Genomic DNA, 23,895 nt, shown 5'->3' on the forward strand with positions numbered 1-23,895 from the left:
CGGACGATTGGAAATGAGCACCCTTATAGGGCCAACTAGTCAAAGGTGATGTAATAGATTAGAAGCTCCCCACAAATCGAGGATAATAACCTGCTAACCCCAAGAAACTCTTGATCTCGATTGTTGTGGTAGCACGAGGCAACTCTGGACTGCCTCTATGTTCTTAGGATCCAGCTTAATACCCTCACCTGATACAACATGCCCCAAGAATGCCACAGAATCTAACCGGAACTTGCACTTGCAGAACGTAACATATAGCTTCTGTTCCCGAAAAGTTTGAAGCACAACTCTCAAATAATGCTCGTGCCCCTCCATACTATGCGAGTAGATCAATATGTTATCAATGAAAAAATAACAAATGAGTCAAGATATGGGCCGAACACTCGGTTCATCAAATCCATAAATGTCGTCGGGGCGTTGGTCAAGCCGAAAGATATAACTATAAATTCATAGTGGCCATGTCTATTCCGGAAAACCATCTTCGGAACATCCGAAGCACGAATCTTCAATTGATGATACCCAGATCTTAAGTCGATCTTAGAACACCCTGGCACCCTACAACTAGTCAAACAAATCATTAATACGTGGTAACGCATACTTGTTCTTAATGATAACTTTAATCAAATGGCGGTAATACATGCACATCCGCATACTCCCATCCTTCTTTTTCAAAAATAACACTGGTGCACCCCAAGGCTACACACTCGGCCTGATGAACCCCTTCGCTATCAAAACCTCAAGTTGTTCTTTCAACTCTTTCAACTATTTCACAGCCATGAGGTATGGTGGAATAGAGATAGGATTGGTACTGTCGTCAAATCAATACTGAAATCAATATCACGATCTGGTGGCATGCTTGGTAAATTAGAAGGAAACACATCGGAGAACTCCAGTACCATGGGCACTGAATCAATTGTGGGAGTCTCTGAAGTGATATCTCAAACATAAGCCAGATAAGCCAAACAACCCTTCTCGACCATGTGTCGATCCTTCAAGAAAGAGATAACCCGACTAGATGCACTGATAGATGAACCCCTAAACTCCAATCTAGGGAACTATGGCATCGCCAAGGTAACAGTCTTGGCATGGCAGTTAAGAATGGCATGATACAAAGACAACCAGTCCTTGCCCAGGATGACCTCAATGTCGGTCATGTTGAGAAACAAAAGATCCTCTCTGGTCTCATAACCATATAAAGTCACAATACAGGACCAGTAAACCCGATCCACAATAACAGAATCTCTCACTAGCATGGACACATATACAGAAGCACCCAAGGACTCATGAGAGACATCCAGATAATGAGAAAATAAAGAAGAAACATAAGAATATATAGACCTAGATCGAATAGTACAGAGGCATCCCTACCGCAGAAAGAAATAATGCCTATGATCACGGCATCTGATGCTACTGCATCTGGTTTTGCTGGAAAAGAAAAGAACCTAGCTGGAGCGCCACCTGACTAGTCTCCACCTCTACGGTGACCCCTACCCACCTTCTCTCTGCCTCAAAAAACCGGACGACCAGCGCAGTAGCTTGTGCGATGATCATAGGTTGATGGCTCTGCTGTACTGCCTTGCCCCAAAACCTGGGTCAAGATCTCCTCATGTGAACAAGCTCCCCACACTCATATCAACCTCTTGGTGAGGAAGATAATAGACCCTAAGTCTGACCCTAGGGACCTGAATACCCGCGGGAAAAACCCTGAATAGCATGTGGGCGGTAGGAACTCTCTAGAATGGCACTGAAATAGGGCCGCACTAGTGCACCCCAAGAAGGTGGTGGTGCTGAATAAATGGGTTTGCAGGACTGACCCATCACGAACTTACCTCTGCCCCCAAACAGGGCACTGTTTAATCATTTTGAATGTCGAGGCCTCATCTCCTCTATCGTATACAATTGACCATACTTGCGGATACCCTCAATCCATTGAGCTATCTACATAACCTGCTCGTAAGGAGTCTCCATCTCAACCTCATGGGCCATAGTAACCTGAATACCATAATGCAAGCCTGTAATAAACCTTCGCACTCTCTCTTCATCAGTGCGAAGTATCATAGGTGCATGGCAGGACAACTCAGATAACCTCACCTCATAATTGGTCACATTCATCTGACCTTGCTGGAGCTGCTCGAACTGACCCCATAGCTCTTCCCTTTCAGAGGGTGGAATATATCTCTCCAGAAAGAGACGTCTGAACTAAGAAGATAGGACTACCACCATCTATGGGCCCGGCCCTCCAACTGAAATATGGTGAAGTCCGCCCCATTGGACTCGAATAATCTCATATTGTGCAGCATGTCTCTGCAACAATAAATAAAATCCTAGGGGTCCTCGTGCCGCTCATCGCCAAAGGCAGGAGGATGCAGTTTGGTCCATCTATCTAATAGCTTATCCGGCTCGACGGTCACATCTGGTCTGGGCTCTGGTACATCTTCTGTAAGTGGATTGGCTTCTCCAATAGGTAATGCACCTGGGGTTTGATATACGACAACAGCGTGCCCTGGAGCCTGAGTGGTAGGTATATGTGCTCCCCCTCGCCTGAGATATGGCTGGGTGCACTGGAAATAAACCAGCCTGCATCATAGAATCCATGAACCGCACCATACAGCCCATGACCTTCTGAAATCCCAGCGCAGACATGAAATCTTCTGGGGCCAGCTCAGCTGCAGGCACCTCACCCTACTCCTCAATGATAAGATCCTCCACTAGATCCGCTGGTGGTACGACGGGAGCTACTCTAGGATGCCTTCATCGTCTAGCAGGAGCTGGAGCCCTCACTTGGACTCTTCCTCGGCCTCTAGCAACATGGGGTAACTCCTCCACCATCTGGTACATCTGTCACGCATATTATCACCATCTGTGAGAGAATAAGAGAAATATACTTAGCACAACATCAATTGCACGATAGGATATGAAGAACGAGACGTTTCCTAACACCCTATACCCTCTCGAAGATAAGTACGAACATCTCTGCGCCGATCTGAAAGACTCTATTAGGCCTTCTCATGACTTATGAGACCTATGTGAACCTAAAACTCTAATACCAAGCTGTCATGACCCAATTTTCACTATAGACCGTGATGGCGCATAACGTCGCCGCTAGGTAAACCATTGGTGAACTACCCATTAAATTGATCATTTTGATAGTTTTAAAGCCTTTAATTTTTTAAATTTAATACAGAAACAAATGGAAAGTAATCGTAGTAGAATAAAGCATGAACTAAACATGAGAGAACGATGGTGAATTTAATAATCAAACCATGAGTATCTACTAAAAGTTTCTTAAACCCCGGTGTCACAATTGCACGACCATCTAATAAAATATACAAAACTCCCTAAGAACTACTGTCTGAAAAATGAATAGACAAAATGATAACATAACAAGAGAAGGCTCCAGGTGCTGCAGATCGGAGCATGAGATGTAACTCACCACTAGGCCTCCGGTGCTGCAGGATGAACTCTAGATGCACTTGCCTCAGAACCTGCACAATATGTGCAGAAGTATAGCATGAGTACATAAACAACGTGTACCCAGTATGTATCTAGTCTAACCTCAAAGAAGTAGTGACAAGAGGTCGACATCGACATTTACTAGTGGGCAATATAAATTATGTGCAAGAATATTAAATAGGCATGAAATACAACATCAATAATGGAATAAGAGGCAACAATTAAATGATCCATTAACAAAATAACAATTAAAGTCCTCAAATATCATATTCTAATCTCAAAAAGCAAGGGACAACAAATATTTATAAATTCCCAAGTCATGGGAGATATATCAAGTCTAATCGGACTCCTAGTGACAATACGCACGAGTTATGCCGAGGTCGTACGACACGATTCATAATAATCGTGTACATACACTAATGAGGTCGTATGGCCCTATCCATGGATGCATCCCCAGAACATATATAAATAACTCCTAGGTGTTCGACCTGATCCACATGAATAGGGAAACTCTTAGGGTTACGAATTTTTTATTCACAACTCCAAGGTAAACCCATAAAAGGCGCAAGGGACAACATATTTAATAATGCTCGATTTAACATAATCTTTAACAATATTTTACTTATTTAATACAAACAATTAAACTAGCAAGTTGATTTCAAATGGCGCAAGTAATAGCATAATAAAGTCCTATGTCTACACGGACATAACACAAATTTTAGCTACGCACATACTCTATTCACTTCGTGCGTACATAACACCCATAATTAGTAGCAAATAGCAATTTAAATACTTATGGGATTAATTCCCTCTTACAAGGTTAGGAAAGATACTTACCTCATTCCCAAGTCCACAAATTACTCTAAAAGCCTCAAGTCGGTGCCATACAATTCGAAACTAGCCAAATGTTGTACAAACTAATCAATAATTGCTCAAAAGTTCATAATTTAACTATTAGAGTAATTACGCAACCCAATTTGGAAGATTCCTAAAATTCACCCCTTGTCCCATGTGCCCAGACTCCGCAAATATTTGTAAATAATTGTTATCCATAGCCTCACGAACACAAATATATAATTTCTACTCAATTCCATAACCTTTTTGTGGTTTAATCCCATTTTTATCAAAACCTAGGTTTTTCAACAAAATACTAAAATTTTCTACAATTTTTATGTTAAGATCTATCCATAATCTATGTATTAAACTCACATTCTATAAAATACACTTACCTCAAGATGCTAGGTGAAAATCCCTCTCAAAAAAGCTTCAAAATCGGCCACAAGATGAGCGAAATGAACAAAATAGGCCAAAGTCCCTTTTAATAAAGTCCATTGCCCAGCAAACCTTATTCACGATCCCAGGCCCAGGAAAATGTACTTCGCAAATGCGAAGGCTTGCCTGACCAAATCTTAGCAAATGCGGTGCTACCTTCATGAATGCGAAGGGCAATTGGAAAGCGACCCTCCAAACTCAACTTCTTCTATGCGAATGCAGGCACATGTATGCAAACGTGATGAACAATGGCCTAGAGCATCACGATCGCGAGCTTCCCTTCATGAATGCGTAGAACAAAACCGCCCCTAGTCCCATCCTTTCATCGCAAACAATAGGGAATCTCCGTGTTCGCAAAAAGTAAACTAGAACCAGCAATGTAGCAGTTTTTGACTTAGCTCCGGGCTGTCCGAAAGCCACCTGGGACCCCGTCCAACTGTATCAACAAGTCCAAAAACATAATACGTACCTTCTCAAACCCTCAGAACGTGTAAAACAACATCTAAAATAAGAATCATACCCCAAAACCAAATTGATCAACTTATGAACTTCAAACTTTTCAACTAGCTCCTAACACGCCGAATCAAACTTAGACTACTCGGAATGACACCAAATTTTGTGTACAAGTCATAAATCACCATACAGAATTACTTTAAGGCTCGAAATCCCAAACTGACCTTGATTACTACAAAGTTTACTCCAAACCAAAAATAAAGAACTAGAAAACCTTAAATGAACCAACTTTCAACATTAAGCGCTGAAATGCTCCCGGATCACACTAAATCCGATCCGAACACATGCCCAAGTACAAAATTATCATACAAATTTATTGGAACCATCAAATCCCTTTTCCGAGATCATTTACTCAAAATGTTGACTCCAGTCAAACTGGGACATCATAGGCCACTATTTAGGAACTCAGTGTTGCGATTTCAACCTGAACCCTTCCAAACCTAAACCAACCATCCCCACAAGTCATAAAAAATAAAAGCACATACGAGGAGTCTTAATTACAGGAACGGGGATCTAGAAAGTAAAATGACCGGTCGGGTCGTTACATACGCCCAAGTACAAAATCACTATACGAACCTATTAGATCTATCAAAACACCGTTCCTCGTTCATTTTGACAAAAGTCAAACCTTGGTCAATATTTTTTACTTAAGCTTTAAAAATGAGAAGCACTCATCTAAATAAATCCTGAAACATATGAAAAATCAATTCCACAATAACACAAGTAATAATACACAATATGAAGCCACTCAAGATCTCGAACCACCGAACGGGACACTAAAGCTCAAAATGATCGATCGGGTCATTACATTCTCCCCGTCATAAACAAATGTTCATCCTCGAACGTGCCAATACTCTTTCCCAAGCCATCAAATCACTGTATACACTCACCAAAGATCCACATTAACCTATCCATAACACATATCATCAGTTGTCTAACTCTGGCCACATCTTCACAGTCCCCTACCAAGGAATAATCTGCCTCCGGGAACTCTCAGTCTCCAAACCCCAAGAATACAAAAATCTCCATATCTGATCCAAACTCCACTGCTCAAATGACAACACGTCCCTTATACACAATGATCTCATGAGAAACACTCTCACGAATCTTCTATGCCACGTAGCAAAATCTGAACATCAGCAGTCAACAACCAGGTAATTACCGTAATACTAGTCAAGCATCCGCAAATCAAAACACAACGCGCCTTCGGAAATGCACACCCTTCTCAGGTGATACCAGATAGTTCTAGCATTCTTTCAAACATCTAAAACTGTCTATGTTGTATAGAACTCATGACCTTCCCTTCGAAATGGAATCCTAACCTTGTACATGCAAACCTCAATCCCACACGCCGTACCACATCTATCTTGCCATCATGTGAAAGCACGAGAATCCATTATTAACTCTGAATCAGAAACAAGATATACAATCCATTAGCCAGAAACCTTCCACTTGACCCCATCCAGGAAAAATATCACAATATGCAACATACTCCTCACACCTGTAGTAGACATCTATCTTAAGTCGTGATCAATACAATCGAGAACTCTTCGAAACCCATTTGCACATAACCAAGCCATTATAACTGATTCTCTCTAACTCAACCAAGCCACGCAAATAGCCCAACTCAAGAGTATTGCCTTTAAAACACCTGTAGAGTCTTACTACACCAAAGGAACCGGCTACTTCCATTACTTTTTTTTTATCCAAACCACTACTAAACTGACCTATTTCTCCTAGTTCCTTTCGACTTGCCTTTAATTTAAAACTTCTCCTTGCTAGTACACTATGACCCTTAACCGAAAGCTCACCCCAATAGATCCTAGCATGAAACCATACCGTCTTAAGGCCCGTAAGCCACGGTATTCACTCTTAAGAACACAATAGTACCGCAATTGAGATACCCACATTGGAGAGACCTTCTGTGAATTTGAAATTCTTTCTCTAACCTTTTCAATACTGAAATATAGAGTCACTAATGATATATAACTACTGCAAGTGTCGGCATCATGCAATGCAAATCTCACATCATAGCTATATATAAATATGGGAACCCTGAAATACCACATATGAATTTTGAACTTATTAGAACCTTTTCGATAGTCATCCACTCTACTATAATCTCCAATGCACTAACAATAAGAGTCGAACGACTTGTGCTCCATTAGCACACAAATACCTAAAGAAGTAACTCTACCCTTAAGCAGTCGACTGAATACCTTCTCATTGCACTCTACATCCACCACGAATAACAAACCTGAATCATTACAAGACTTCTATATGCCCATAAAGTATAGTACATCATGCATCCGCCGATTTCCTTCCCCACACCATCCTTGAAGTCAGCCTACTTAAAGTCATAACTGATACACAAATATGCCTCAGACCAAAACTAATAAAACACATGACCGTGCCATCTGATCGTCAATAGCATACTCCCCCACTTAGATTGAAGCCATAGAACATAATATCTGCTAACCCACAATATCTATTCTCCATAACTTCTATTGTCTTGCACTGTAATTCAACTAGATCCCTCATAGGCTCATGCAACACTAGTCCTAAAATATCTCAAATCATCCGCCAAGTGCATATTCACCCTCGTGACAGTCGTGCGATCTCCCTCAAGCAATCCAAACTTTAACTGTAGCACATACATCCCACTTGATAGAAAGTAAACTATCCACAGAAATATCATAAGGATCACACATCCGTAGACCACCCGGTAGCAGATAACTTACCTGCTTAGCCTCAAACTGGCATCTCTTTATGTCCGTATCGTGGTCACAACCGCTATGTAATCACTTAATCTTCTCGAGGCTAAACTCGTCAACAAGATATAAGAATATACTTCATTCCACAAATGATCAACTGAAAGATCCCTAAACACACTCATAACTCAAGACTGTACAACACATCAAGACAAAAATCAAGCATCTATATTCCTTTATGTCCCAAGAAAATTCTTTTCGTCACATCTAAACCATCTAAATGTAGCCCTCATTCACATAATACTCATCACATAGCTATATCACAACTCACAGAGCCATCAAACCCACTTCTAGGGACACTACTAGATATGTAAGTCCAAAAGTACATACTCACACAACTGAAACCACCAAGATCATGTTGCGGTTTGAACCTGGCCTCAAGTCCTCCAAACTGGCCTACATCCACAACACATAAAAGACATCTCGCACATCATCCATGACATCATAAGTCGTCGGTACAGAGCTCATAAAATGCTCAAAATCATATGCGAGGGAAAGAAATCGAAGAGATACACTTCAAGGTGAAATAAAGTCACGCGATAAAGAAGAAAGATATGAAATTTCCTAGATGCCTTATAGCCTCTGAAAATAAGTTTGGACGTCATGATACCGATCTGCAAGATTCTACTAGACACTTTCTCGTAACTCGTAGAACCTATGAACCTAGAGCCCTGATACCAACTTGTCACGGCCCAAATTATACCCAGTCATGATGACACTTAACTCAACCTGCTAGGTAAGCCAAACAATAGTTACAAAATTTTAATGAATACCATACATAATCAAAAAATAAAAGAGTTGAGTTCCATACAATAACCCAAGGATTGGTAGTACAAGTCATGATCCATTAGAATTTAGATTTAGAAAGCTAATAAAAAATAAATACAACATCTGTTTGAAATATGCATAAACAGAGTATGAATCCAAAACTACCAAGGACAAGTGGTAGCTATATATGGAAAGCATGTAAATCTTCAATGGCAGTTTCCGTCATCCACAGCAGCTCAGCTCCAAGATCTACACGCAAGGTCCAGAAGTATAGTATGAGTACAACCAACCTCATGTACTCAACAAGTATCATAACTAACCTAGGCGAGGTAATAGTGGCAAGAATTATTAATGATCTTTGCTAATAACCTGTCCAATCCTTGAATTTCAGAAGTACACATCAATGGTGCCATATAATCATTCAACACAGATAAAATCACATCACTGTATAAACAGATAATGTGCTAAGTCCCGAATCAGTTAAAAATCCAGCATATAGAGAAGATATGCGTTAAATATCATTAAATCTATCAAACTTGCATATAGAGAAGATATTCGTGAAATACCAGATAATCTTTCATCAGTTTTATATGGAGAAGATATGCATGAAACTTCAATTAATCCTTCAAAAATCTCATATTGAGAAGATATGCATAATTAAACAAGTCAAGTCACACGAATTGACATATATAGAAGATATGATCTATTTCTAATCTCATCTATTAAGGTAGCATATTGCGAAGATATGCATAAAGGCATGTATACTTTCCAGAGCTATCAAATAGAGAAGATATGCAGTAAAATTACGTATACATCTGAGGAATTTGCTAATACAGAAGTGATGCAAAGTCTACCCAATGATCAACTTTACCAAATTCCACATCAACAAGAAACCCGTCAGTTTCTCACAACTTGTGTGTACACCATCAAGAGAGAAACATGAGAGGGATTTCCTAGGGCGATGGATCCTTATCCACACGTTATACGGATAACTCGCGTGCCAAAGTGGGAAACGGAGCTCCTTCGGTGGTGGCTACTGTAAATGCCATGAGAGTTCAAATAAGAGTGGAAGTGTAGTGGAGATCTGAGAGACCCCACGTAATACTCAGTTGGATCTTGAAATACCCAAGGAGAGGTTGCTGTAATTCTTAGGCACTTTTATAAAATAACTTTGCAACCTAGTTTTTTTTTTCTTTTTTTTATTTCTAGTTAAGAGCTGCTATTAATGAAAATATGCTACAGACTAATATAAAATTTATTTGGCTCGGTAGAAAATTAATAGAAAAATCATTGCCATTTTACGAAAAGAAAATACGAAGCTTATATACGGAAAAGACAACAATTTGATGTGTTATTCTTAATTGGGAAGTTGCAATCTTCCAGTAGGACCTAGACTGAACAATAAATTAAAAAAGTACTGATTTTGAAAACCAATGGCCAAATATCATTTCTTTCTCGAGAAATTTTGTTTGTGGAGAGAAAAAATCCGCGACGTTCAACATCACCTTTTAGAATGGTAATAAAAATGAGTTGTTGTTGAGCTCTGTAAAATTGGAGGGAGTTGCGAATGGGCTAGTTAATGGTGGTAAAATAGAGATGGATAAACTTTGTTTAAGATAATTGTCAATGGAAGTGGTGAGTGAAACACCGAGAAGAAGGTGAAAGAATGTTGTCTATGGTGATAAAAAATGGTGGTCTAATGGTGATGGAAGAATTAGTGAGTGGTGAAGGAGGAGTTAGTGGTGGCGGTAGTGGTTGGTTGAGGGGAGGTGATGGTGGGGTGGGGAGGAGATGGGAGGGAAGTGGAGAGGAGTAAGATATTGTTGGGTGGTGAGGTGGCATACCATGTGATATCCACTTCATTGACATGTCAGGTCACATGGAATGGTGCTCGCCAAGGTGGAGGATTCTAATCAGAGAAGGATATTTTTACACTGTATATGTTACGGCACGGTTATTAATAGATTAAAAAAGTATAACAATGGTATAAATAATCCTTTTTACGTAGTAGAAGGGCATTTTTGACCCTTTCTCCTTCCCGTTAATATCGAGGACGTAAAAGTGGAATAATAAATTCCCCACGCCACGAGGGATTTTCTCAAATCTAAAATTCGAAGCCTATTTCGTACTTTGACTACAGTTGTGAAAGAATTGTAAACATACATAAGTATCTTCTTACTATGAAAGCTCTTCAATATATTAGTACCCACACTTTTCAACTTACTACTTTTATTTTTAAATCAGGCCTACCATTATTAATATCTGCAAGAAGAAATCAGTCGAGCAGTTCTCACCGATGCTATACCTAGCCACATTCTTGCACTGTGGTATTAGGATTTTGTACGCACTTCCGTACGTCCAGCCTCACAAGATTCATGTCTTAACAACTCATGCTACAGGGAGCTCCGTTGAGGTGGTCTTTTTGATTTTATTTTCATTGTACTCAGAAAGGAACAAGAGAATCAAAATTTTCCTCATCTTCTTGGGTGAAGTCATCTTCATGATTTCACTCACCGTTCCGATCCTAACAGTGGTTCACGAAAAACGGTCTGTCATTGTGGGTATCATTTCCATAGTAACGAACATTTTGATGTACGCTTCTCCTATGACCACCATGGTACGTAAATAATTTTACTCTTATTCTTTTGTGCTTAATTACTTCATTTGAGGTAAAAAGAATAAAAAGTTTAATTTGGATTGTACTATTGCAGAGGAGGGTGATAATTACTAAGAGCGTGGAGTACATGCCTTTCTTAGTTTCTTTCTCTTCGTTACTCTGTAGCTCCACCTGGGCTGCATATGCTCTTATCCGGTTTGATATTTACATTCTGGTAAGTATTGTTCCACAGCCTTCTCACCTTCAACTTTGTATCTTGTTCATTTGTTAAAATTCAGTTATTTGTTCAGATATCATCTATAATTGGAATGTTGCTCAGCCTCATTCAATTGCTGCTCTATGCTATGTATTACAAGTCTACGAAGAGACAAATAGCAGACAGAAAAGGTCGGGGAGAACAAGAGCTGACTGAGAGGAATACAAGCAATAATTATACCTGTGCTTAACTTAGATTGAGGCAACTCTGTCGTAAAGTTGTGCTTTTAGCTTAGAATTAAGCAATTCGGATGTAAAATATTGCTTTAACTTATATTGAGACATACGTATAGTATATATTACTGCAAGGAGCCTTTTGCCTCTAAACATGTGTTAATGCAGTTTGTCAAGATTTTGAACTACTGCAAGGACTTAACTCCTTGCTGCCCTTGCTTTCGAAGTGTAATGAATTGGTATGTATTCTTCTTTTGCCGGGTTAATTTCACTGATGGTAATCCAACTTATTATTTATTTAACAAAAATCACTTATCTATTTTTCATAATTTAATAGTCATTCAACTTTACCTTTGAACTTAAAAGTCATTCTAGTTCAAAACCTATAAAATATTCTATAAAAATATGACATGGCATTAAATTTAATTAAAAAATCTAATTATAATGCCACATAATCTGCCCATCCAGCCTCCATCTTAACTCTAAAGTAGGGGTGGATTTATGGTTCGGATAGTTGTATACCTAATTACCATGCTCAATTGAATATCATTATCTTAATGCATTCTTGACAGTATAGTTTCATAGAAATATAGGCGTTAATCTATTTTGGACAAGCGCGTAGTAATATGGGAGAATACGACAAGCACAAATTACTCGATTAATTAACAACCATAAGTGAATTGCATGAAAAGGGGAGTTAGCTAGTACACTGGTGAATCGATCACAACCCTGAAATATTGTATCTCTATTGAATTCTGAACACAATCACTTTCTGCTTGCTAATTTAGTTAATTGTTAAATTTGTTGTTTTAGTTAGTACCAAAAACTCAACCTTTGCTCGAATTGACTTAGTAACAATTTGCGTTGAAATTAGTAGGTTATTAAACACAAGTCCTTGTAGGTTCGACACTCTACTCATCATGATATTAATTTCCGACCATGTATATTTGCGTGTGCATTTTGGAACAACAAGATTTTGGCACCGTTGACGGAGACTTGAATATTGACTACTTTAATAGATTTAGCTTTCATAGTTTATTTCGTTAAGTCTAACTTTTCTTATTGGTTGCTCTAATCTCAGGAACTTTGCTTGAATGTGAAGGGTCAAGAGCCAAGATAGACTTCAAGACTTTTACACAGAACATGAGAAAACATTTCATTGAAGGTTGAGAGAAGAAAGAGAAACAAATAATCTTCAGGTACTTGTTCAAATACCTATGGAGATGGCAGACGGGCAATCATTTGCGGTACAGGAGGTGGTGATGCCTATCATTGCTAATGCCACCTCTAGTATTAGAAGTCCAGAATCACCGGGCACTTTAAGCTTATACAGAGCATGATTCTATTGTTACATGCAAATGAAAAATTCATGGGTCTACCACATGAGGATCCGCAATAACACATTCTAAACTTCTTGGAGATCAATGATACTTATATCACACATTGAGTCACATCGGACTATATGAATCCCACACTATTTCCTTTCTCTCAATTAGGCTAGCGAGATGGTTGAAGGCGGAACTAACTAATTCTATAACATCATGGAATTATTTGGCTCACAAATTCTTAGCATGGTTCTTCCCTTCAGGTAAAACTGTAAAAATTAGAAGTGAGATAGTATTTTTTAAACAGAAGGAGGGCGAGTCCTTATATTCTCCTTGGGAGAGGTTCAAGGGACTGCTTCGAGATTATCCTCATCATAATCAAACTAATGAGGTGTTGGGTCATATATTCATAGAAGGGATACACCCTGAGACTAAGATCATGGTAAATACTGCAGCCGGTGGCTAGGTATTGGAGAAATATTTTGATGAAATTTATGCATTGTTGAACAAATTCTCTAGGAGTAATACTGATTGGTAGGGAGAAATAGGCAGACATACAGTCCACAAAATCGTGGGGGTCCTTGAGTTAGATGTTGTTTCTGCATTATCAGCACATGTTGCTACATTGACCAACAAATTCAATAAAATATCCATCGTTCTCAATAAGCAACAAGCTCAACTAGTGCAACAAGTGCAGGTATTTTATGAAGTTTGTAGAGAGAAATGTCGCACCACGTTTTCTCGCCAAAGCAGGTTTTGATGTGTGACAAACTCTTTTAAAATTGTATTAAAAGAGAAGAGTCTCCTCCTAATAAAAAATGTAGATGGCCAGTTGTGAACTAATCCGGTTACACATGGATAATCTAACAAAGCAGATATCATTATTGAATCCTATATGCAGGATATCTAAATGTATAAGACTTTAGATTGTTTTAGGTGGTACAACTGTTATGTGATATGCGTTTTTATTTTTAGATCCTATAGTCATAATTTCTAGACGTGAAGTATTAGAAACACAATTTGAGGACATGGTAGCACAATTTGTTTAGTTATTACTTAGAATAAGATCCTATAGGCAAGATAGTTAAGTGGGATCCAAAGACATGATTTCTAGCTGTAGTGACACCTATCTGTAAATAACTCTATTTTAACTAGTCAGTGTTATCAAAGATCGAATAACTGCTCAAATTACTTCAAAAAGTAGGTATTAGGCACTCTTCGAGGTCCACAACTGTGGTTCCCCGTTGAATTCCAAACTATGTGGAATTTATCAAATTATAAATAATTGCTCTAAGTGAGCATGCAGGTAAATACATTATTAAATTCAGGGAATAAAGGTCTAAATAAGTGATTAGTTATTCTAGGTAAAATATGATGAAATAATCGATTGAGAGAAATAATACACAAATAACGTAGAGGGGATAAATTGAAATAACATACTTCATTCATTAACTAACAACGATTGCTAAAACCTTTTGATTATAGAAACGTTCAACTACTTAAACAAATTTAGAACTCTAAACAATGCTAATTACCAGAATATACACGAGCAATTACACACAATTTCACCTATAAGTCGTGATGGCGCCCAACCTCACAGCTAGGCAAGCCAACTAATAAATTAAACATATATAAATTCCTTTAAAAATTTATCCAAGTAATTAAACCCTTCTTACTTGCAAGAATTAAGAGAATATGAAAGATCTCATCAAAGGAAAACGAAGAAAATACTTAAATTCACAATTCTACTAGTGTGTGTGCAAAGACCTGGTGTCACAAGTATATAAGCATCTAGTAGATTATATAAAAGATATACAAAATACAGTCTAAACACAAATAGGCAGGAAACAAATAAAAAAGGGAGACATTGGGTGTGGCGAAACTGCCAGGAGAAACAGCTCACCACTAGGTCTCGGGATAACGTGGGTATGTGCCGATAGAACCACCTACTGCACCTGTCTCTGGTCCTGCATAAAAAGTACAACAAGTATAGTATGAGTACGTAAACAACGTGTACCCAGTAATTATAAAGTCTAATCTCGAAAAAGTAGTGGCGAGAGGTTGACTTTGACACTCACTAAGGGTCAATAATATTAAAATAGAAATATTTAAATAAACATGATTTATATGAATCATAATAAATTCTCTTAACAAGCGGAAATAAGTAATTCTTTCAAATGCAATAACTTTCAATTAATCGATTAGCTTTACAAGTTGCAATAGAATGCTATGATATAGTGTAATTATTATTATTATTAGGCATGATTTCTGCCGAGGTCGTTCGGCTCAGTCCAGAGTGTCATGTACACTCCCGAGGGACGTGCGGCACGATTCGTAGATGCATCTATAATGCCGAGGCGTTCGTCCCACTCCACAAGAAAGGAGGACATTTTGTTATGAACCTCTGGAATGAGAAGTTATTATAAGGCTATCACATACGGACATACAATTTCTATTAATAGTCAAGTAATTTACACAAAATCCAAATATATGAAATTTCGGTCATTTACTATTTCCTCTAACAATTTTCAATATACTACCAGTATGTTTGATAAATAAAGGATGCAATTATCACAAGTAATTCATTATTTGAGTCCTAAACTACCTGAACATAGCATAATTAGTAGCTACGCAGGGACTCTCGTTACTTTGTACGTACATAGCCTCCACAATTAGCAACAATTGTTAATTTAAATCACCTATGGGTTAAATTTCCTCTTACAAGGTTAGACAAGAGACTTACCTTATCTCAAAGCCTACCTCCGTATCAAAACGTCGCGTTAAAGTATCAATTCGATGCCGAAAAATCCGAAACTATCCAAATGTTATATAAAAAAACTTAATACATGCTCAATAATTCAAAATTAGATTATTAAATTAATTACCCAACTCAAAATGGTAAATTTTTTAAAATTCACCCCGAGCCTACTTGCCCGGATTCCGAAAATATTTGCAGAAAAACATTACCCATAATCTCAAGAACTCAAATATATAATTTTCATCCAATTCCATATCTATTTTTGTTGTTAAAATCTCATTTTTATAAAAATCTAGGTTTTTTATCTAAACGCTTGATTTTCATGATTTACAGGTTATAATATACTCAAAGAGTGTAGAATAAACTTACCTTCAAGTTGCTAGTTAAAATCCCCTCTCAAAAATCTCCAAAATCGCCCAAGAATGGAGAAAAATTGGCTAAAATGGCTGTTTTTCCGTTCCTTTAAACGTTTTGCCAAACAACCCTTTCGCTTCAGCGGCTCGCAACCGGCTTCTGCAGCTCTGCATCTGTGGAAAAGACCTCGCAAATGTGGCTTCCCCCTTAGCCGGCCTCGTTCACTTTTGCGGTCAGCGGCTCGCACCTGGGAAACCGCTTATGCGATCATGCGCAGCACCTGCGCCCTCCTCCGCACCTGCGCCTTCGCAGGTGCATTCCTTTTCCCGCTTCTACGATTCTAGGCAGCTCCATTATTGGCCTCTTATATGGCTCGTGGCTCGCACCTGCGGGCTCGCAGGTGCGGTTACACCAGAATCGATGCAACCAGCCCCTTTTGAGTTTCAAACTCAATCCGCGCATCGTTCGAATGGCATCGGGGCCCCCAGAGGCCCCGTCCAAACATATCAACATGTTTTAAATCATAAAACGGACTTGCTCGAGCTCTTAGAATGCACGAAACAACATTAACTACGAATCACACCCCAAACCAATTGAATCAAAATATGAACTTCAAGTTCTTTAATTTACTCCCAATGCGCCGAAACGTACTTAAACTACTCATAATGACGCCAAGTTTTGCGTGCAAGTTTCAAATAACATTACAGAACTATTTCCTGTCTCGAAATTCCATTCGGACCTCAATATCACCAAAATCTGCTCCAAACCAAATTTAAAGAACCTTAAAACCTTCAAATAGCTAGTTTTCACTATTAAGCGCTGAAACGCTCCCGGGTTGTCCAACACCCGATTCGAACATATGCCCAAGTCCAAAATCATCATGTAAACCTATTGGTACAGCCAAATCCCGATTCCGGGGTAATTTTCTAAAAATATTGACCGAAGTCAAACTTGACCTTTTAAAGCCAAACTAAGGAACTAAGTGTTCCGATTGCAACCCGAATACTTCTAAATCCCGAACCAACCATCCCCACAAGTCATAAATTAGTAAAAGAATATACGGGAGCCTTTTTTAGGGGAACGAGGTTGTAAAAGTCAAGACGACTAGTTGGGTCGTTACATTCTCCACCTCTTAAACAAACGTTCGTCTTCGAACGAGTTTAGAATTATACATGCAGTGCTGAATAAGTGTGGATATATGCTTTGCGTGTCTTCCTTTGCCTCCCAAGTCATTTCCTTGACTGGACTTTTACCGCATAAATCTTCTTGGACCTCAACTGGCGAACTTGTCTACCAACAATGGAAACTTGCTCCTCTTCATAACCTAAGCTCTTATCCAGCTGAACTGTGTTGAAGTCTAACACATGTGACAGGTCAGCATGATACTTCCGGAGCATAGATACATGGAAAACCGGATGAACCCCCGAAAGACTGTGAGGAAAAGCAAGCTCGTAAGCAACCTCCCCAACTCGTCTCAACACCTCAAATGGGCCTATATACCTTGGGCTCAACTTTCCTTCTTCCCGAATCTCATGATTCCCTTCATCGGCGAAACATTCAAGAGAACATTTTCACCCACCATAAATGATAAATCACACACTTTCTGATCCGTGTAACTGTTTTGTCTGGACTGTGCTATACGAAGTCGATCCAGAATCAACTTTACATTTTCCAAGGCATCCTTCACCAAATTAGTACCATATAAATTAGCCTCACCGGGATCAAACCATCCGATGGGAGAACGACATCGCCAACCATATAAAGCCTCAAATGGAGCCATCTAGATGATGGATTGGTAACTATTGTTATAAGCAAACTCGGCAAAAGGCAAGAAACGATCCCACTGACCTCCAAAGTCAATCACACATGTCCTGATCATATCCTTTAAAATCTGAAATTTTTTTCAGACTGACCGTCGGTCTGTGGATGAAAGGCTTTGCTGAGCTCTACACGGGTCCCCATCTCACTCTGTACTGCTCTCCAAAAATGTGAAGTAAACTGAAGGTCTCTATCTGATATGATGGAAATTGGTACACCATGCAACCGAACTATCTCCTAAATATAGATCTGGCCCAACCTCTCTGAAGTATACATAGTCACAACCAAAATGAAATGTGTCGACTTGGTCAACCTGTCGACAATGACCCAAACTGCACGACAATCCAACTACAAAGTCCTTAGTAATGCGTTCCCATTTCCACTCAGGTATAGTTATCTGCTGAAGTAGGCCACCTGGCCTCTAGTGCTCATATTTAACTTGCTGGCAATTTAGACACCTAGCTACATACTCAACTATGTCCTTATTCATTCGCTTCCACCAATAATGTTGCCTCAAGTCACAATACATTTTTGTGGCACACGGATGAGTAGAATACCTAGCACTGTGTGCCTCCTCTAGGATCTTTTCCTCAGTCCGTCCATATTAGGAACACATAGACGTTCCTGGAGTTGCAGAACACCATCCTTGACAATAGTAACTTCCTTTGCACCACCTCGTAGTACTGTTTCTCGAAGAACCAATAAGTATGGGTCATCAAACTGGCGAGCCTTGATCTGCTCAAATAGTGAAGACTGGGCAACAACACATGCAAGAACTCGACTAGGCTCTGAAATATCCAATCTTACAAGTCTATTGGCCAAGGACTGAATATCCAAAGCTAATGGCTTCTCCTCTGTTGAAATAAGAGCCAAACGACCCATACTATCCGCCTTTATACTCAAGGCGTCTGCAACTACATTTGCCTTGCCCGGATGATACATGATAGTAATATCATAATCCTTTAGTAACTCAAGCCATCTACGCTGCCTCAAATTTAGGTCCCTTTGCTTGAACAGATGCTGCAAACTACGATGATCAGTGTAAACCTTACAAGATACACCATAATGATAATGCATCCAAATCTTAAGAGCGTGAACAATTGCAGCTAACTCCAAATCATGTACCAGGTAATTATTCTAGTGGGGCTTCAGCTGATATGAGGCATATGCAATAACTCGCACTTCCTGCATCAATAGACAACCCAGGCCAATGCGTGAAGCATCGCAGTATACTGTATACATCCCTGAACCAGAAGGCAACACTAACATTGGTGTTGTATTCAATGCTTTCTTGAGCTTTGGAAAGCTCACCTCACAATCATCGGACCATCAGACCATCGGAACGGAGCACCCTTCTAGGTTAATTTGGTCAAAGGTGATGCAATAGATGAAAACCCCTCCACGAACCGACGATAATAGCCTGCTAACCCTAGGAAACTCCTGATCTCAGTCGTCGAAGTGGGACGATGCCAATTCTGAACTGCCTTAATCTTTTTGGGATCAACTTTAATACCCTCGCCCAATACAATATGCCCCAAAAATGCTACAGAATCTAGCCAGAACTCACATTGGGTGAACTTAGCATGTAACTTTTGTTCCCTCGACGTCTGAAAAACCACTCTCATATGCTGCTCATGCTCATACTTACTGCGCGAGTAGATCAAAATGTCATCAATGAAGACAATGACAAATGAATCAATATATAGCATGAGCACCCGGTTCATCAAATCGATAAACGCTGCTAGGGCTTTAGTCAAACCGAAGGACATCACCAGAAACTCATAATGACCATATCTAGTACGAAAAGTAGTCTTCGGAACATCTGAATCCTGAATCATCAACTGATGGTACCCCGACCTCAAGTCGATCTTAGAGAACACCCTAGTACCATGCAACTGGTCAAATGGATCATCAATGCGCGGCAACGAGTACTTGTTCTTAATAGTGACGTTGTTCAATTGGAGATAACCAATACACATTAACATTGTTCTATCCTTCTTCTTCACAAACAATACCGGTGCACCCCAAGGCGATACAGTCGGTATGACGAACCCTTTGGCTAGCAAATACTCAAGTTGTTCTATCAACTCCTTTAATTCTTTAGGAGCCATGCGATACAGTGGGATAGATATAGGTAGGGTATCTGGAGCTAAATCAATACAGAAATCAATATTACGATCGGGTGGAATGCTTGGGAGATCTAAAGGAAATACATCGGAGAACTCCCGAACTACGGGCACTGAATTAATAGTCGGAGTCTCTGCAGTAGTGTCTTGAACATAGGCTAGATAATCTAAACAACCATTCTTGACCATGTGTCAAGCCTTCAGAAAGGAAATAACCTGAGTAGATGCACTGACAGACAAACCCTTCCATTCTAATCTAGGCAATGATGGAATCACCAAGGTAACAGTCTTGTCATGGCAATATAGGATAACATGATATGTAGATAACCAGTCCATGCCTAGGATGATTTCAAAGTAGGTCATCTCACGTAGTAGAAGACCTGCTCTTGTTTCATAAACACAGAATGTAATAATGTAGGACCGTAAGATCCAATCTACAAGAACAGAATCGCCCACAAAAGTGGACACATAAACAAGAGTACCCAAGGACTCATGAGAAACACCCAGGAAATGAGAAAATATAGATGACACGTAAGAATATGTAGACCCTAGATCAATTAATGCAGATCCATCCTTTCCGCAAATAGAAATAATACATGTGATCATGACATTTGAGGCCTCTGCATCTCGTCTGGCCGGAAAAGCATAGAACCGAGCTGGAGCCCCACCTGGCTAAGCTCCATCTCTAGGACGACACCTACCCATCTGCCCTCCACCTCTGAGCACCCGGACGACTAGTGGAGCAACTGGTGAGGTAATCATAGGCTACTGACCCTCCTGAACTGGTCTACCCCAAAGCCTAGGGCAAAATCTCCGCATATGGCTGAAATCCCCGCACTCGAAATAAACCCTCGGTGCGATGGGCTGCTGACTTGAAGTCTGGCCCTGGTGACCTGAATACCCACTGGAAGAACCCTGAATAGTCGGTGGGCGGTAAGCAATCTCTGGCATAACACTGAAATAAGATCGCACTGGAGCACCCCGAGGAGGTGGTGGTGCTGGATATGAGGGCCTACTGGACTGCCCTCTCACAAACTGACATATACCCCAGACGAGGCACCTCTAAATTCTCCAGAATATCTAAAACTCTTATCTATCATAACCTGATCTCGGCTACGCTGACACACACCCTCAATCCTGTGGGCTATCTCCACCACCAACTCGTAAGAAGTCCCTATATCAACCTCTCGGGCCATAGTCTGAATGCCAATATGCAAACCCGCAACAAACCTCCGTACTCTCTCTGTATCAATAGGTAGTATCATAAGTGCATGGTGAGATAGCTCAGAGAACCTCGCCTCATAATCGATCACTGACATCTGACCCTGGTGGAGCTGCTCAAACTGAAACGTCAACTCTTCCTGTAGGGAAGGTGAAATATACCTATCAAGGAAAATATGGGTGAACCTGTCCCAAGTCATGGGAGGAGAATCTGTTGGTCTACTGAGGAGATAGTACTTCCACCATCTACGAGCCTAGCCCTCCAGCTGAAAAGTAGCAAAGTCCACCCCATGAGACTCCAGTATCGTCATGTTGTATAGTTTGTCCCTGCACCGATCAGCGAAGTCCTGGGGATTCTCATGTTGCTCACCCCCAAAGACAGGAGGATGTAGCCTAGTCCATCTGTCCAAGAGCTTCTACGGCTCGGTGGCTGCAGCTGGTCTGGATTCAGGCATTGCTACTGACACTAGTTTGGCTCCTCCCATGGGTAGTACACCTTGGGTCTGATATACTGCAGTTGACTGTGCATGAACCTATGCGGTAGGGGTCTGTTCTCCCCTTCCTGACTCAGATATGGCTGGGTCTGCCGAAAATAAACCGGCCTAACTCATAGTGTCCATGAACCACAACATATGGCCCATGACCTCCTGAAATCCCGGTGCGGAGGTGAAATCCACCGGGGCTGGCTCTACTACGGGCACCTCACCCTGCTCCTCGATAATTGGATCCTCTACTTGATCCACTACTGGTATAACTGGGATAACTCTAGGACATCCTCGTCCTTTACCATGGGGTGGAGCCCTTACTCGGCCTCTGCCTCGGCCTCTAACAACAGGGGAAGCAGCTCTTCCTTGGTCTAGAACCGCAATAGAGAGTGTTCTCATCATCTATGAGAGAATAAGAGAAATATATTTAGTACTACACCAACTGCACGATGGGAGGTGGAGAAAGGTAGTTTCCTAACATCCTATAGCCTCTCTAAGATAAGTACAGACGTCTCTGTATCGATCCACAAGACTCTATTTGGCTTGCTCATAACTTATGAGACCTACGTGAACCTAGTGCTCAGATACCATGTTGTCGCGACCCAGTTTCACCTATAGGTCGTGATGGTGCCCAATATCACATCTAAGCAAGCCAACTAGTAAATTAAACATATATAAATTCCTTTAAAAATTTATCCGTCTAATTAAACCCTTCTTACTTGCAAGAATTAAGAGAATATAAAAGATCTGATTAAATGAAAACCAAGAAAAATACATAAATCCACAATTCTACTAGTGTGTGTGCCAAGAACTGGTGTCACGAGTATATGAGCATCTAGTAGATTATACAAAAGAAATCCAAGATACTGTCTGAACACAAATAGACAGGAAACAAATACAAAGGGAGACATTGGGTGTTGCGGAACGGCTAGGAGGAACAACTCACCACTAGGTCTCGGGATAACGTAGGTACGTTTCGGTAGAACCACCTACTGCACCTGTCTCTGGTCCTGCACAAAAACTGCAGTAAGTGTAGCATAAGTACTTAAACAACGTGTACCTAGTAAGTACCAAGTTTAATCTCGATGAAGTAGTGACGAGAGGTCAAGAAAATATTTAAATAAACATGGTTTATATGAATCACAATAAATTTTCTTAACAAGTAAAAATAAATAATTCTTTCAAATGCAATAACTTTCAATTAATCAATTAGATTCACAAGCTGCAATAGAATGCTAAGGTATCGTGGAATTATTATTATTAGGCACGATTTCTACCGAGGTCGTTCGTTCCGGTCTGGAGTATCCTGTACACTGCCAAGGGACGTGCGGCACGATCCATAGATGCATCTATACTGCCGAGGCGTTTGGCCCGCTCCATGAGAAAGGAGGACATTTTCTGAATAGTCACATGAGAAGTTATTATAAGGCCATCACATAAGGACGTACAATTTCTATTAATAGCCAAGTAATTTACACAAAATTCAAGTATATGAAATTTCGGTCTTTTACTATTTTTTCTAACAATTTTCAATATAATACTAGTATTTTAAATAAACAAAGGATGCAATTATCACAAGTAATTCATGATTTTAGTCCTAAACTACCCGGACATAGCATAATTAGTAGCTACGCACCGACTCTCGTCACTTTGTGCATACGTAGTCCCCACAATTAACAACAATTATTAATTTAAATCACCTATAGGTAAATTCCCTCTTAGAAGCTTAGACAAGAGACTACCTTGTCTCAAAGCCCACTTCTAGATCACAACGTCACGTTAAAGTCTCAATTCGATGCCGAAAAATCCGAAACTATCCAAATGTTATACAAAATAATTAATACATGCTCAATAAATTGAAATTAGACTATTAAATTAATTACACAATTCAAAATGGTAAAATTCCTAAAATTTAACCCGGGCCCACGTGCCTGGATTTCAGAAATATTCGGAGGTAAACGTTACCCATAATCTCAAGAACTCAA

At 39.9% G+C, this 23,895-nt stretch overlaps 1 protein-coding gene and 1 non-coding gene across 2 annotated transcripts in view; one reads left to right on the top strand and one right to left on the bottom strand.

Moving 5' to 3' along the window:
• Positions 1–12,087, top strand: part of LOC104115788 (bidirectional sugar transporter SWEET7-like) — a 43,728-nt gene extending 31,641 nt beyond the window's left edge. Inside the window, exons 4-6 of the mRNA XM_070192140.1 lie at positions 11,022–11,394; positions 11,489–11,608; positions 11,685–12,087. Of these exons, the coding sequence (XP_070048241.1) occupies positions 11,022–11,394; positions 11,489–11,608; positions 11,685–11,840 (649 nt within the window). The 3' untranslated portion in view covers positions 11,841–12,087. The remainder of the gene's footprint in view (positions 1–11,021; positions 11,395–11,488; positions 11,609–11,684) is intronic.
• Positions 12,088–13,422: 1,335 nt separating this feature from the next.
• On the bottom strand, positions 13,423–13,529 carry LOC117281342 (small nucleolar RNA R71). The gene has a single exon (XR_004511956.1). It is a non-coding gene; the product is annotated as a small nucleolar RNA R71 (small nucleolar RNA).
• Between the last annotated feature and the right edge of the window lie 10,366 nt (positions 13,530–23,895).

This window comes from Nicotiana tomentosiformis, chromosome 12 (assembly GCF_000390325.3).
Source record: "Nicotiana tomentosiformis chromosome 12, ASM39032v3, whole genome shotgun sequence".
NCBI lineage: Eukaryota > Viridiplantae > Streptophyta > Magnoliopsida > Solanales > Solanaceae > Nicotiana > Nicotiana tomentosiformis.